This window comes from Alligator sinensis, unplaced genomic scaffold, assembly GCF_000455745.1.
Source record: "Alligator sinensis unplaced genomic scaffold, ASM45574v1 scaffold2168_1, whole genome shotgun sequence".
Lineage (NCBI taxonomy): Eukaryota > Metazoa > Chordata > Crocodylia > Alligatoridae > Alligator > Alligator sinensis.
In genome coordinates, this window is record NW_005843215.1 from 129,417 (window position 1) to 146,020 (window position 16,604).

Genomic DNA, 16,604 nt, shown 5'->3' on the forward strand with positions numbered 1-16,604 from the left:
TGGCAATAACCCCTATGGGTGCTTAAGCCACTGTTTGTTCAGGGAGCCCTGGGGCATAACACCTCTGTTGTTGCAGCAGCAGCTTACGTATGGCAAAAAAGTCCCCAGTGAAGCTCTATACCCCAGAATTCAGTGGCAGAGAGATGGATTTCAAATTCACCCCTGTGGGTGCCTGAACTACTGTCAGTTAAGGGGGCTGTAGGGGTTAATGTTGCTATTACTTGTCCCATCCTTATATCTCCGGCCCCTCTGGGGGACTGTGGGCCATATGTTTGACACCCTTGCCACAGGAGGAACAGCCATAACATATAATCACATGACATTTCATGGATGTGAACATACATGTCCCTTTAACTACCAGGATAGTTAAAGCAATACAACTTTCACATGTGGACAATGCCTGAGTCAAACTCCTGAGCTGCACTGATGCTAAATAAAGTCTTGCAGAAAAGGAGAACAAGGAACAAAGGTGCAGCTGCATAATTAAACCAAGGTGAAGAGGGTGTCTCAGCGGTTTCTGCTGTAGGAGGAAGAGTAATTAGTAACACAATCAGGCTCTATTGTATTAAATACAAATGCCATGGGGAGAAGGGGCGAGTAGCCAGATATAGTCAACCTGATTCTCTCAGGCAACAGGTACCCATAGGCTGATAACGGGGAGGGATGAGGGGCCCCACTTTTCAGACGGAAGTAGGAAAGTCCTGTCTGTCTGCAGATATGCACGAGACAGTTTGAGCAGAGGTGTCCCATCTCATTCTGCCTTCAGAAAAACAGTTCATGTCTCTAACTCATTGTTGTTTCTACTGACATATGGCTTCCCTGGCACTTTAGAAACCACTCACCATTGAAATGTAGCTGCCTCTGAGGAGGAGGCCAGCTAGAGGAGGGAGAGGAAAGTTTAACTGAGGACACTAGCAGAAAATCCTCCTCTTGATATAAAAGGTGCCAGGAGCTCAACACCCAGCAGCCAGATATTACCTTAGACAACCTTCCTCTTCAAGTTCTAGGCACAGTGAATGCCATGGAACTCCATTTATCTCTGAGATGCTCCTAACCCTGCCAAGAGATGAACCAGTGGAGGAATGGAGTATAAATTTTTAAAACCTGTTCTGTAAGGTTCCAACTTTGTCATCCTTTCAAGCCATGAAGCCCCTCATAACACTCCCTGTTGGAGAAACTGAGACACATCAAGATCATATGGTGTCTGAGTGGTAGGGCCAGAAATAGAGCCCAGGAGTCCTGGCTCCTAGTACTTTACTCTATCCACAGATACTGCTCCCTTCCCCTCCTACCCTGCTAAATGCCTTAGCCTGGAGGGAAGGGTATGCTCTTATAAGGCAAGAAAGAAGGATATACAAATATGGAACAGGAACCTGTCCCTAGGGAGGTGGGTGAGTATTAACCCTGTTTTATAATTGGGAAGTTGGTCCAAGGTCAGGCAGAGCTGAAAATGGAATGCAGGTGTCCTCGCTCTTCACCCTGTTTTACAGGTGGAGACTAGCAAAATGACACATCTAAGGTGATGCAGCAAGGCAGTGGGAGAGTTGAGGATGGAGCCTAGGGGTCCTGGCTCTGCCTGGTTTTTCAGCCTCTCCCTCCTCATTTTTTAGCTATGCTCACCAGCTGTACATAATAATAACTAGCACTTTTCAGAGCAGAGGACTTCAGTCATCTCCTGTATGTGGAAAAGGAAGCAGAGGCACAGAGAGGGAAAACAAACTGCCTAAGGTTAACCAGCCAGCCAGTAGCCCAGCTAGGAATAGAGCCCAGATCTCCTGAATCCCAGTCCTGTCCTCTGTGCAAAGAGTGTGAACTTCCCTGTGGGTGATGAATATTCCCTGTGATGCACACATCCTGCTGTATAGCTAGACTCACTGATGGAGGCCATTGCTGAAGGTGCAGCTGCTTAATCTGCTGTGCATGTGTTAGGTCTCCTAGATTCTCTTCCTTGGTTCACTGACTGAGTGAATCATCCAAAGGTAGAGCAGGACTAGAAAATGTGCTTGGTGTCCGGGGTCACCGTGCTGGAGTTAGAAGAGAGGCTACTTCCCCACCTTCAACTGGATGTGGGGACCTTTCCTTCCTGTGTTAAACTATCATGCTGTGTAGCTGTTAACTGCTTCCCAAGTTCTGTCCCAGAGAGGGATGTGATTTCCTGTTGGGCAAGCAATCCCTGTGCTGCCGTGTCAATGCCAAATGATTCCTATGTTCCCCCCCAGAGCAGGTCACACTTTGCTGGGTGAGTGATTTTTGTTGCATGGCTACTAAACAGCTCACGTGGGCTTCCTGAGGTGGCTGCACTTCAGCATTGAGTGAACAATCCCTCCCCTTTACTGTGGCTGTTCAGTAGTTACCATGTTGCTCCCCAGCAACTGCTGGATTTTAGCATGAGGTCTGTGATTCCTGGGGTGCTACATAAATATTCTGCCTTGGAGAGCTGATACCATGTTGCTTTGTTACATTTTAAAAGCACACTTCCAGGAAAAGCAACAGGCAATTCCTACTGCAGTAACTGGCAAAGGAAACCCATGGTGGAGGTTGCAGCAGGAAGAAACCTGGCCCATAGCATTGGGAAGATTGAAGAAGCAACTGAAATACTGGCAGTGTTAGAAGGCTGACTTCATCACTATCTGGATGCTGCTTTGAGATCATCACCTGGGAAGAGTGCTGAAAAAACTTCACATCACTGAGTTGTTTAAGACTGCTTCCTATTTATAACTTGACTCATGATGCATGAGTGACATGTTATTCAGGCTAAAGGAATGGTTGGTCTCTTGTACTAGCTTCTCTGCCCATCTCTGGCATCCCTCTTCTTAGGGAGGCAAGCAGTAGCATTTGGGCTCAAGAAACCAGGTGCTTCCGGCCATCATGGGAACCTGGTACCTGCTCACACAAAACACAGCTCTGGCTGCTGGGTTTGACCAAAAAGTACCCTGGGCTCTGCATGAGCCCAGGCCTTTAGACACATGAGAGAGCACATGTGCTTCAGCATGCAGAGCCAGGCTTTCAGGATATTCAGCCTTATGCACAGGTCCATGTATGTGCCTACCCATCAGCCAGGCTGATCCCAGTTACTCCCTGATGGGGTTGCTTCTGTAGGACAGCCAAGGAGGGAGGGGCTTTAGAAGCCACACAAATCCAGTGCTGAAACCTGGTGTAAAATCAGGCTGGAAAGGGGAATCTGAGACAGCACATCCTGCTCTCATTGGTATATCAGACTTGGGCTGTTCACTTGATATCTCACTGTTTTGCTCTTCATTGCCATAAACGGTGTGCTCAGCCTTCAAGCCCTTCACAGAGGGTTTATATCATCCTTTGCTTATATAAACAAGAGGAGGAAATGCTGGAATCCTCCTCCAGTTAGGCAGCTGAGCAACGCTAGGAGCAGTCAAGGTGCTTTGGGTAATTGGGTCATTATTTTAGCAGGTGGAGCAGTTTGAGAACGAAGTGGCAAGCTGTCTGGTTTCTACTAAATCTGGGAAGGGGGGTGGGTTTCAGTGAGAGCAAAGGATTGGGTGTGGGTCCCATTGCCACTAATGCACTGTGCGAGTGTAAATTAGTCATTTCATCTCTGTCCCTCTGTTTTCCTTATCTATAGAAAAGTTTGTTTCCCAGGAGGATTGTCAGCCTCAGTGTTGTGCTTCAGTAGCCTCAGGAAAGGAAGAGGCTGTTGCAATACGAGGAGCTGCTAGAGGTCCTGTCTCTGCCACTGCTTTAACGTATAGCCTTGAAAGAATCTCTGGGCCCCCATTTCCCCTACCCATGTCAGTGGGTTGGATTTCAGTGGGAATTGGCTGTCTAGTTCCCTTCATCTCCTTTGAAAATCCAGTTATAGATGGCAAGCACTAAACAGTAGGAGCTGTGTGCTGCCTGTGCAAGGGGCTCTGCTCTTGCTTGACATCTCTGGGTACTACTTTAAAAGCAAAGAATAAAGTTTAGGTGATCCAGGTTCAAATGCTAGCAATGTGTTTGGAGCTTGGCAATGCGCGCAGAGCTGTGCCTGTACTGTCACCATTGAAGTGAAATGTTTTTGAGGTAAAAGGCAACCATAGAAACGGCCAGAAATGAAGCACAGCAACTGTAACAAGGCAAAAGTGTTACTACATAATTGCTTCAGCCAAGATTGAGATAGTGGGGATTTAGGATATTAGATGTTGTTATCCAGGATTGGAACTGATAAGGACTTTAGTCTTAACAATCCCTACTGTAATAAAAAGCAATGACTGCAAACGATCCACAGTTCATATTTTAACTTTCAGCTGAAGCAGAGCCTCAACCAGGGTGCTGGGGCACTCTGGGGTGTTGCAAGATCTTTTGAAGGGTGCCAGGAGGTGTGCAGAGATAAATGCAGGCTCAGGGTTGTACCTGCCTAGCCCCTAGGGGGGCTCAGATTCTAAAAGTTGAGACCCATTAATCTAAAGCCTGACTTCTCCAGCAACATGGCAATGGTGGGGCCCAACTCCAAGCAAAACAGTGCCTCCCTCCTGTACTATATAGCATTTGTGATGGTGGTAGGCAGAACAGTTTACTTGAGGGATTAGAACACCTCTTTCATGGGTTTTGGCATCCCTTTGTCACTCACATTCACAACCTTAGGGTGCTGCTGGCTCCTCTGCTGCACCTGGATCTTCAAGTAGCAGCAGTTCCATCTGGTGAGAAGGCTGTGACCCCTTTAGATTTGGATCTGGCCACCCTCACCCATATCTTCGTAATCTCAATCCTAGATTACTGCAGTGTGCCTCACATACAGCTGCCTTTGAAGACCATCCAGAAGCGGCAGCTGGTTCAGAATGCAGCAATCCACCTTCTGACGGAGGTGGGTCACCAGAAGCACATCCAGCTCTCTGGAGTCTTAGATGGTTACCAGTAGCTTTCCAGGCACAATTCAAAGTGCTATTTTTGACCCATCCATCCCTAAACGGGCCTGCCTTCCCTCTTACATCCCATCACAATTTCTAAGAAAAGCTGAGAGCAACCTATAGCATGTACCATCAGTAATGCCAAGTCTGCTTAGTGAAAACACATGGGAGGTTTTTTCCCAGCAGTCATCCCTCAGCTATGGAACTGCCTCCCACTTGAGACCCTCTAGAGCCTAGCTGGGACATTTTTTCAGAAGTACTTTAAGACCTCCCTATTTGGGCAGGTGTTTAGCAAAGAGAGAGATAAACTGAAATATTTATGGGGTTTGTTCTGTGTTGATATTCTAGTTCCTTTTTAAGCTGTTCTTTTTCTTTTGTCATTCTCCTGTTTTATAAGATATTCTGTTTTCTTATTGTAAGATACTGTGCATCCTTTTTGGGAAGGTTGGCATATAAACTGTATAAATAAATACTTCCTGCAGCACCAGTTGTTCTTCGTAAAGGCCTGTCTGCGCTTGGGTTTATTCCAGAATAGCTGCTACTTTAGATCCAAACTGTATCTTCATCCAAATTGACTTTCGAGTACAACTTAACATAAACTTAGCTCAGCTTGTTAACAGGAACAAGTCACAGCATGGTGGAATTGCACATCATGGTGATTTTACATGCCACCATCCCCAACCCATGAAAAGGGGACTGCACATAGCCGGTTTGGCCTTTTGCTCTCCACAAGTACAAACTTTAACAATAGGGTAGATTTTCCATTACCTCTCAGCCATCCTTACTAGAGCAGCCAAAAGGTCTTTGCTGCCTCTAGTACACAGGGGAAATGTGGTTTCACAACAGTCAAGGGGATAAACACTGCTTTCAGCAGCCAGCTCTAAACTGCTACAGGCAAAGCACAAGGAAACCACCTGGGCTTCCTAGCTTAGAGGGAATGTTTTCCAATCATCCTAGTTATGCTCAAACCCTCAAATAACCTTACATCCCCTTCCTGGGTAAAAAGGTGTGGATTTGAGTTCCTGTTCATCAGTGGCCAGTGAGCGTTAAAGAAACTGCTTGCCCTAGGTCAGCAGCCAGCAACCTTTTTCTAGACTGCAGGCTGAAGTGACCCAGTTTGGGTCAGAGGCATCTGAGCAGGTGCAAAGACCCAGCTGCTGCAGCTGCATTTGCCCACAGCAGCACAGGGAAACCTCCTGCTGCCAAAGCCCCGCATTCATGGGCCATAGGTTCCTGATCCATGCCTTAGGTGGCAACACCATGGTTGAATATTTCACTCGAACTATTGAAATGTTTGTTTATTTATTTAGGTTCTGGCTTTGGCCTAACATAGTACCATCCCTTCTGCATGACTGGCATCAAGGAGCATATTCCATTGCTGTGGCTTTGCAAACATATCCATGCAAGGAGCAGAGCCATGCTAGCCTCAGCATGAGTAGTAGTAGAAGAGGTGAGCACTGTTCCGGTGATCAGTGCAATTTCCTTAGCCACTTATCTTTGGAACAGTAACAAAAAAAAAGTTCCTAATGTGGTTTTGGTTTAGAAAAAGAAAAAGCCCTGGTGTTTGGAGGAAGAGAAGAATTTGCATCTTTCCAGATGCTGCAACCCAGCTTCAGCCAGAAAAAATTCCTGTCTTTGAAATCTGAGGTTTTCTGGAGAGTAAAATGGATTCTGAAAATTTTATATCCACTTAAAATTCCACATCCACCTGGCAGGACCTTGCTTTTCTCCCCCCCATGACTTTGAGACCAAATATTTTCCTTTGTCCCAGGAGCAAGAGATTTCAAGAATCAAGCGGTGGCTCTATACAGGAAGATCTATGTTTTGCCCTCTCTTCCCCCCTGCCTTCCCATCTGAAGCTTTCTAAATTACTTGGTAGAGTTGGCATTTGCTATTTTATATTAAATGGATCTGACTTGTGCAGAGTCCAATCTTCAGGTTTATGTTAGTATCCAATGCAGGCTTTAATTCAGGTTAAAAATCCTTCCTGGACTTCACCATTTAAACCTTTAGCCTTAACTGCAACTTTCTGGATATTACTGTGTTTACCCAAATCCAAAATGACTTTGAATTTAAGATGACTCCTACCAATAATTAGATTCTATACATGGAAAATATGTAAGTTTGTTATAATTGCCATGGGGAAACCAACAGTAGGAGAGGCAGTAGGGGAGTCAAGTGGCCTGACTCTTCCCCGCCCCCAATCACATGTCCCCTCCCCACTTGTTCCCCCTGAGCTTCCCCCACTGCCCTAGCTCTGAACCCACTCCAGCCCAGGGCATAGAGCACATGGGCACTCTTGGCCCCACTCAACAGCAATTATGATGGCAGGCAGCTCCAGCCTAAGCCTTGAAGCTGCTGCCACCACTGCTGTATCGGCTGGGGCGGGGGCCTGTGCTCTGTGCCCTGGGCTGCCCTTGGGAAACAGCTCTGCGGAACATGTGCACCATCTGCCCCTCCAGAACTCTTGTTTTTACCATCCCCTACAACTGACTGCCCTAGGTAGTTACCTGTGCTGACTTTATGGTTACACTGGCTGTGGGGGAACAGAGGCAGAGTGGGGACAGGCAGGTGGCAGAGGAAGCAGCAGCTCCATTTCCAATTCCAATCCCAAGCTTGGGTTGGGGCTGGAATCTGAACTGCAGCAGCCACCTGTGCCCCCACGTGTACTACTGAAAGCCAAGATGAGGGGTTGCTCCCCATGATAAATGGAGGGGAGCCCCACATCTTTGATTTGCGTGAATGCAGTAACATTCTGTGTAAGATCTATGCAGGAGGACATCACTAGTTTTGAGCAATGTTCTTTCCAGTACGACTTCATGAATGTTTAAATCCCATCTGCCACATTGTAGTAGTGTCAAAAAGCAAGTTTATTTTTAAAAGCTTTGTTTAAAACTGAATGTAAGGCTTGAAAAATGAGTGAGGATTGGCACAGCGTAGTCAATCACAGGACAAGCATCTGTCAGTGGGCCACCTGTGATGGCAATGCCTCAAAACACTTTACCTTATGCCAACTGTGACAGTTTCAGTAACGGGCCAACAAGGGTAAAGCTTTTCTAACAGATACCTGTTCTCTCTCCAAACCGTCAGATGACCATAACTTCAGACTGTGACCAAGGCTGGCTGTATTAGAATCAAAGTTAGAGGTGAAAATTAACCACTCTCCTCCTCCTCCTCCTCCATGCAGCTAGGCTTTTCTGCTTGAACCTGACAAAGGTACATCTGCCCTATTAAAAAGGTGCAATTTTAGCTAACTTGGATTAAAGACCACAATTAAGACCATTTTTACCTCAGATTTGCAGCTACAGTTCAACACAAGATTCTCTATAGACTTGAACTTTTCTTAGGTAGATGCTTAAGTGAAGTGTATTGGGAGAGCGTGAGCTTGAACACAAGCTACCAGCCTAAGCTACCTTCTCTGAAATTTTAACTTCAGCTTTCTCCTCCCAGTGTGGACAAACTCCGAGTTTCAAATGAGATAGCAGGATGTGATGTAACTGTGGGGGGGAGGGGACAGGACAGGACAGGACAGGGCCATTCAAGCAAAATGTAATCTCCAATTTTAGTCCTTGTAAAGCTTAAATCCAGTATAAATATTTCAATGTTAAAAAAACCCAGTGGAAAATCTCTTTAAAACCCAAATCTTTCCCCTGATGCATGTGCAATTAAGACACAGAAGCACTGTGCTAGTGTTTGGAAACTTGAAAAGGAAATTGATTGGTACTACAGATGAATTGAAATCAGGTTACTTTTCATTGTCCAAGCTGAAAAGGGTGTAAGCAAGCAAAGCAAACCACAAAGGGTGGAGAGATTTGAGGTCCTTTAAGAGTAGGTGTGGATAATGTAAGGAAGGAAACCTGTTTTAAAAACATAATTTACCTTTCCCATGCCCCTTCTGCTGTGGATGCAAAAAAAAAAAAAAAATCACTGCTAAGCCCTCCACCCAAAGTAGTGCTAGCCCATGTATTATGTTACTTTGATGTTTTGTGCTTTATGGCAGTCCCTCCTCAACTTGCACATGGAAGGAAGTGAGGTATGTGGTGAGAGCAGCATGTGTTCTGAGTCTGCACACCACTCAGGTTGACTGGGATTCAAATGAGCATCCTTGGTGCAATTAAAAGACTGAACAGAAACTCAGGAACCCCATTTTTCAAAGTGTGGTTATTTCAATCAGGGAGCTTAGCAAAACCCACCTTTCATGTGCGAGCAAAACATCCATCACTGTAGACATCTCTCATGGCCTAGCAGCACTTCCAATCTGTCTGTTACACAGTCAGTCCAAAAGCCTGGGAGAGGACCCAACAGCATGGTCCCTAAGAGGTGCCAATTCTATCATCCTGCACTCCAAAATTCAGAACACAAGGAAGGTGAAGCAATAATACAACACATGGAATCTTTCATGAGAGGAACTCCTGCCTGCCAAGGTGACAGGTCTGGTACCTAAAGGGAGGGTAAGACCAGGCATGTGTCACTCCTCCAGTGTCAAACCCACCAAAGTTAGTACTCTGGAGTCTACTGTCCAGTCCCATGCTTTGAACACAAAAGTGAGTACAAACGGCAGCAGTCATCCAGGTTTGCCAGGGCTAGGCAGGTATAGCAAGGTAGTAGGCACTTGGAATCTAGTCAGCTATAGAATAAGACCTTCAACCTGATGCTTTAGTGAGTGGCAACAAAGATTCCATACAGGCTCTTCCACAAACTACCTTTTATGTCAGCTAGCCTCATACCAATATTCAAGTACAGAGGACAGGTCTTCAGGGTGTTTCATAGCAGGCATGAGTGATGGAATGGATATGAAGGCAACTCCTCCCAAAGGAGCCTGGGAAAGCCAATACTATTGCGTCCCATATCGTGACCAGCCTGAAAAAGAGAACAAGGCCTCCTACTGAAGACCCAGTGTGGTAGAGAAAGAGACAAAGGAAGAACTCCTCTTCCCTGCAGCATTTAACATCCTGTAGTTAACTTCCAAGTATACTATGGTGCCCTTGTTAAAACTGGCATGGATTTAATCACTAAGCATCCTTGATATTCAAACCTGGGCCTGTACACAACACTGCCCAATCCACCTCACTCCTACGCTGCAGTAACTGCTGCTGTTCACTACCTGAACCACAGATGTGTTGGGTTTTTTTAAATGCACCCAGTATCTTCTTTTAATGAACCAGTTTGGATCAGTGGCAGAATCTGATGCAGTGGACAAATGATGGCAGATTTCTCACCTGGAATCTAATCAAGAACTCCTGCATCCAGAAAAGAGACCAAAGCTATAGAATACCTAAGTCAGTACACTGACCACTGACCACAAATATATTATTTCTGTTGTTCTCCTTCAATAGCTTGCATATCAATTATGCTTCATTTACAAGTCAAAATGAGATTGCCTTCACTTAGCAGCTACATCTGGTATCAGAAAGAATCACGCAGTGGTTCATCTGTCTTCACAGATCACTGGCCACACACTGGAGTTAGGACTTTGCATGTTAGCTTGTCAATGAGAGGCAGAAGAGAAACCAGCTTACTCTTCTGCAATCATACGGGCTCCGCAGTGCTGACAGCAGCAAAATGTTTTTGTCAGTAAATTTAATAGAGATGGCTCAGAACACAGAGAGAGCAGACAGAATGCTTATTTTAGTTACGTTTCTGACCATATGGACATGCTCACCTTAGGGAAACAGGCTTTTTTCAGACTACCAACTATTTCCATTAAATAACCCAGGATGTCCAGGAACCCACTTCTCCAGTTACTATAAAACCGTCAATTACCACTGCCTGCGCTCATTATTTTTGCTGAAGTAGTATGTCCCATTTAGCTTCTGATCCCAGCCTTCCTGGGCAAAATGCTTCTTGCACATTAAGCCTATCAACTTTATTTTCTCCTTCCCTTATCCGTTTCCCTTTGTGTTTCAGGTTTCAACTCAAAAGGTGCCCTCCTGGAGTTCTGAAAACTGCTCCTGCAGGCCTCACACACCCATTTTCTATTCTATTCCCTTTCCTCCTCACCAGTTAATCTCACTAAGGACAGTGCAAGTGCCTTCTCCTCTGCACCTCCTTGTCAACTGAGATCATCTTCCTCTTTCCCCTGCCTCCACATCACATTTTCTGCCAGGTTTTGGAATCTCCTCTATAACGCCTACACCTTCTTTCTTCTATCTGCTGTTAAATCTGCAGCATTTGGGATGCAGTCAGTAGGCAAAATGCTATGCAGATATTCAAGTCTAGTAACCTATGTCTGGTTAACTCATCCAGCCACCCCAATACCCTGCAGCTGATTCTAGGAAAGAGGACAAGGACAGGTGTCCCTTTGGACAATTCAACACAAACTGATCATTAGTATTTTCCTACAGAAAAGCCTTTCTAAAGCTGTGATGATTAATCTGAAGCAGCAGGGCCTTTTAAAGGTCTCAAACAGAACACAAAAATCAGGACATCCATTTCACATTGACATTTTTATTAACGCCAACTGTTTTAATTTTTTTTTTAAACAATAGCACAAAAATGTTTCAGGGAAGCAGTCTGACAGTTAGTCTGATGACCTTCTGAAATACAGTTAAGCCACACCAAATATGAATTCCTGTTAAAAGAAAAAAAAGTGGAAACTCAAAACCTTTGTATTAGGTGCATGTTGTGTCTGGTTAGTAGACCACACTGTTTTGTGAAGTGAATGATGGTACACAGTTTAGACTTCATCATCACACCAGTCATCACTAATTTAAGGCTTCTGAATCAAATTACCGTCAACATCACAGAAAGGAATGAAAAGCTAGTGTTGCTACGGCCATGAGATTGAACAAGCTGGATCTTTTAGACAAGTAACAGTGTCTTGAACAAGGGGCCTGCCCTTATTGTGGCCCAGGAAACCAGTCACATGGTACTGTATCTCCTCATTCACATGCATTTTGAGGGCGCAATTAAAAAGAAAAAAAATTAGATGCATGAATCACTCTCTTATTTAATGTGGCTACGAAAGATGTTTCCTTACAATTCCTTTATCTCTAAGAAGGACATCAGCAACTGGAACCAAGGAGAAAAACCAAAGAGCGACAGAACATTTTTCTTTTTGCCAAGAGGTAACACAGAAGGAAGGGAACCTACTATCCTTGGATTTGATTGGAGGCTGCAGGAAAAGTAAGTCTTCCAAAAACCACGCATTTGGAATTATGCACAGACTCAGACTATGTTATACCAGCTACCTGCCTTTGAGTGAACCTTTCCACACAACCCGCACTGTAATGGTCTTGTAGATCTGTCTCTCTCTCTCTCTCTCTCTCTCTCTCGCTCTCGCGCTCTCTCTCTCACACACACAGAGGCGTTAACCCATTCCTGCCCCAGACTCGCCACAAAATTCCACTGACCCAGACACCTCTGGTTGCCTTTTTTAGATGGTGTAAAAACAGAACATCTGTCAATAAGAGTGTGGGGGGATGTTAAATATTTTAACCACTGACAAGGCTTGAGGAAGTTTCACAGTTTTGTTATGCTCTATTTTATTACTATCATATTTACAGATTTTTTTTAATTATTTTTTGCTGAATTGCTGATAATTTTTAATAGAATTTATTTCTGGAGTGTGAGCAGGAACCAGTTAACTACATTCATTGTCCAATCCCCATTGGTTTGAGAAAAGACTCCAAATTCTTGGCATATGAATCAGCTGTTGGGTAGCTCCTCCCTCTCCCCATGATGAGGCAGTAGGACTGCAGCAGCTGCATGCACAGATTCACACCATGGCTGGTGAGGCCTTGCGCTGCAGGAGATACTGGTGGATGCTCTCTGCGTCCCGCTTCAGCCAAGCTGCATTCAGCAGAATATTTTCACAGCACTGCTGGACAGTGCGTTCTGCCGATGGAGCTGGGTGACTCTCAAAGAAAGCCTGTATGAAAATACACAATCATCTGTAAGGGCAGAGAACAGCCAGAGACAATAATACATTTCTTAGCAGTCAGATTTACCAGTTGGGCAGAAGGTGCTTCTATGAAAGCAATGATTACAGCTTCTAGGGGTCTCTCTCATGCCATCAGTCCCAGTGAGACCACAGAGTCTAACAGCATGAGGGAAAGGCTGCAGGATACACTCCTGTGACATGTAACCACACGTACAGTGATGACAAAGCAAAACATCAATATTTCTCTGCTCTGGTAAATAGTCACAGCATTGTTCCTACTCAGTGTTACCTCTCACCTCAAGGTACTGGCTGCCAGGGATTTGGCAAGTCAGTTTTAAAGACAGGACCAGCATCTATACCATGGTGGGAAAGCAACAAGTACATTCAAAGTGTGCATTATAAGCAACTTAGAAGGCACCAAATTAAGCCTGAGGCCTTAATTACAAATATGTTTTATTTTTTAGCTTTATTTTATTGTTGTAGCTCATTTTTCCTTTTAAAATTATATATGCAAGTACCTTAAGGAATTACAAATATCTTTGAAAAGTCAGATTTATGACCATGCAGCTTTTATATCGCCCTGTCCCACAAAGAGTCTGAACATACTGACAGTGTGAAGACTAGAATTTTGCTGTATATAAACATGCCCCTCTCCTTGCCCCGCCACCAGAAAATAGTCCCATCCAGAAAGATCACTCCATTAAAGAATGCTGTCACTTATTAGCCTTTTAGAATCAACTAACCACGGGGACAGAATGGAAGATGAAGTCAAAATAAGGATATGCGATTGGTCGTGCTCATTTCCATACAAACAAGCTCTTCCCAACATAGACAATTCTAGGTCCTCTCAAGATCTAACAAGTAATCTGGTCCATCCCCTTTAAACAAGGCATACTCGGTCAGAATTCTTGACACATCTCTCTAGCCTAACTTTTAGAGCCTCAAATGATGGAGATCCCAGAGCTTTCTGAGCAATCTATTCCAGAAAGTTTTTTCCTGGATGTTATTTTAAATCTCTCTTGTTATAATTTAAGATCATATCTATCCCCAAAGGACAATTTATTAACTTCTTCTTTATAGCAACCTCTTTACATAGCTGAAAACCATTATACCTTCTCTAGACTAAACATGCCCAGTTCTTGCAATCTTTCTTCACAGGCCTCTGCTTGTTTCTGTTGCTCTCCTCTGGACACTATTTGGTCCACATCACTCTTGAAATGTGGTCCCCAAAACTGGACAGTAATCCAACTGAAGCCTTTTCCTTGCTGACCAGGGTGGAAAGATTACTTCCTGTGTCTTACAAACAACAGTCTTGTGCGTATATCTCAGTAGGTCAGCAGGATTTCACTTTTTCCGCAAATGCGATATTGTTGACTTGTATTCAGATTGTGATCCAGTACACCCCCAATCTTTTTCTGCAACGTGCCTACGCCAGTCATCCCATGTTTTATATTAATGCAGCTGACTATTCCTTCTAAAGTGTAGGGTTTTTTGCATTTACCCTTCCTGAATTGCATCCTATATGTTTTAGACCATTTCTTCAATTTGTCAGTATTCATTCTGAATGCTAATCCTGTCCTCCAAAGTGCCTGACACCTCTCTCACCAACATGGCATAGATTTGCATATCTAATAAGTGTACTCTTTTCTATTATCCAAGTCAGTAGGATGCAAATGGTGACTAGTACCAGACCCAGGATAATACCTTACAGAACCCCACTTGATCCACCTTGAAGCAGTTTCACTTGTACAATATTGTTCTAACTTACACAAAATGTCATGCAAGTCAGTGTCAAAAATCTTACTAAAATAAAGACCTTATCATAGTTATGGCTTCTCCCTTATCCAAAAAGTCTGTATCCTGTCAGAGAAGGAAATTACACTGATTTAACATTATTTGTCCTTGACACATCAATTGTCCCTGTTACTTATCACCTTATTATCTTCTGGTAGCTTACAACTTGATTGTTTGTTCTAGTATCGTTCCAGAAATTGAAGTTAGTTAACTAATATATAATTTCTTGGATTTTCCTTTCCCCCTTTGAAAGATGGGCACTATGTTTGCCCTTTTCTAGTCTTCTTGCACCTCACTATCTCTGAGGTCTCACAGAGGTTAACTGCTAACAGCTCAGATAACTTCAGCCAATTCCACAAGTATTCTCAGGTGAATTTCATCAGGCTCAGATAATTTGAAAACATCAAAGCAGTCTCTATCCTGTTATTCCCCCCGCCCCATTCTAGCGTCAGTTTTTGTTCCCTTAACACCACTGTTGACTGTTAGCCATCTAGTCACAGTAAACCTTTTAGTGACAATTAAAGAAAAAAAAAAAAAAAAAGGCATTCAAACTAGGGCCGTGTGAAGCTTCAGTTGCCGATTTGATTCGGAGGAGATTTGACCTGATTTGGCAGCCGAATCCAAATCAAATTGGGAGACCAATAAAAAGGTCCGAATCAATTTGAAGCCTCTGAATCAATTCAGAAAAGATTCGGAGAGCTTTGGGCAGTCCCTGCTTGCTGCTACAGGGAGGTGGACCCGGACTCCATGCTGGTAAGTAGTTGGTGGGGGAAAGGGGATCATGGGGGTCCCCCGCTAGGCCCCATCCCCTGCCTGGTCCCTCAACCCTCCGAGCACCCCCTGCCTGCTTTCCCAGTCCAGTCAATGGCTGCCCTGACCACCCCTAGCGTCCCGGCACATTAAAAAAAAGCGCCGCACTAACCAGATGCTGCAGCAGCCATCGGGGCCTCTGGGGGCTTTGGGCAGAGCCCCCCACACCACATGGGGCAGTGGGAATCGTGCCCCCAACTCTCCCAATCTGGCAGGAGCCAGTGAGTGTGGGGCTTTTTTTTTTTTTTAAGTGCTGGGGCTGGGCAGGGCAGCCATTGACAGGATTGGGGAAGAGGGCAGGGGATGGGACCTGTTCGGTTCAAAGATTCAGCCAATCGGGCGGTAGCCAAATCTCTGAATTGGATTCAGTCAAATCGATACAGGGGACAGTGATTCGAATCACCAGATCGAATCACTGTTCCCCAAATCGGCCAAATCCAAATCTGAAGCAAATACTAGCCATTTCGCACAGGCCTAATTAAAACCCTAGTCTTTTCTTGGCATCACTCATTATTAGCTTTCCCACCCCAGTGTGCAATGGACAAAATCTTCTTGGTCATCATCTTGACCGTCTAGATTTTTCCCTATATGTTTATATTATTATTTTACACACATCCTTAGTAATATGCAACTGGAACACACATTATTGACTGGAAGAACCACCAAGATCTATCACATTAGTGTACAAGAGAACACAATCAATAATCAGAATTACTGCCTCAGAGTTCTGTTTGCTGATTAGGATACGTGCATATCATTTTAATTATGCTTTAGTGTCCTAGCAAACAATTTGTAATACGTTCTGTAAGAAAAATTAGTTATAATGTAAGGCCTCCCTACAGCACCATCTATGCTATTAAACCTTTGAAAGATGGGATGAGACTTCCAGGTGTTTCATAAGAAAGATGAGGTTTGAGGATTACAGCAACAAAAAAGCAGCCAGCATAGTTTAGCTGTTTTTCAAAGTATCGATTTTCTTGCCTTGAAGGAAACCCTTCACTCAGAGTTCACCTATATCAGCATAAAATGAGTGTTCAGTTGGAAAGCTACCATAAACAAAGATGCTCCCAAGAGCTGAAACTGTGCATGTTATAACTGGATTGCAAGGTCAGAGATGATCCAGGCAGGGTGTGGGGCCTGAGGCAAATCAGCCTGTGCAGGGCTCCACCCCCCAATGCCCAGGACATGAAGAAGCTGGTGACAGATTTGGGGGGGGGGGGGGTTTTGCCAAGGGGCAGAAGGCAAAGCTGGGGGCGGAG

At 44.5% G+C, this 16,604-nt stretch overlaps 1 protein-coding gene and 1 long non-coding RNA gene across 4 annotated transcripts in view; one reads left to right on the forward strand and one right to left on the reverse strand.

The window, feature by feature from the left end:
* LOC106723150 overlaps positions 1 to 5,371 on the forward strand; it is a 7,160-nt gene extending 1,789 nt beyond the window's left edge. For 2 of the 3 annotated variants that reach the window (XR_003092224.1, XR_003092223.1), the window contains exons 3-4: positions 1,270 to 1,391; positions 2,471 to 5,371. This is a non-coding gene — a long non-coding RNA (uncharacterized LOC106723150). The remainder of the gene's footprint in view (positions 1 to 1,269; positions 1,392 to 2,470) is intronic. The other variant, XR_001359123.2, reaches the window with a different exon arrangement.
* A 5,915-nt stretch (positions 5,372 to 11,286) lies between these two features.
* NPEPPS (aminopeptidase puromycin sensitive) overlaps positions 11,287 to 16,604 on the reverse strand; it is a 60,277-nt gene continuing 54,959 nt past the window's right edge. Inside the window, exon 22 of the mRNA XM_025194460.1 lies at positions 11,287 to 12,729. Within this exon, the coding sequence (XP_025050245.1) occupies positions 12,577 to 12,729 (153 nt within the window). The 3' untranslated portion in view covers positions 11,287 to 12,576. The remainder of the gene's footprint in view (positions 12,730 to 16,604) is intronic.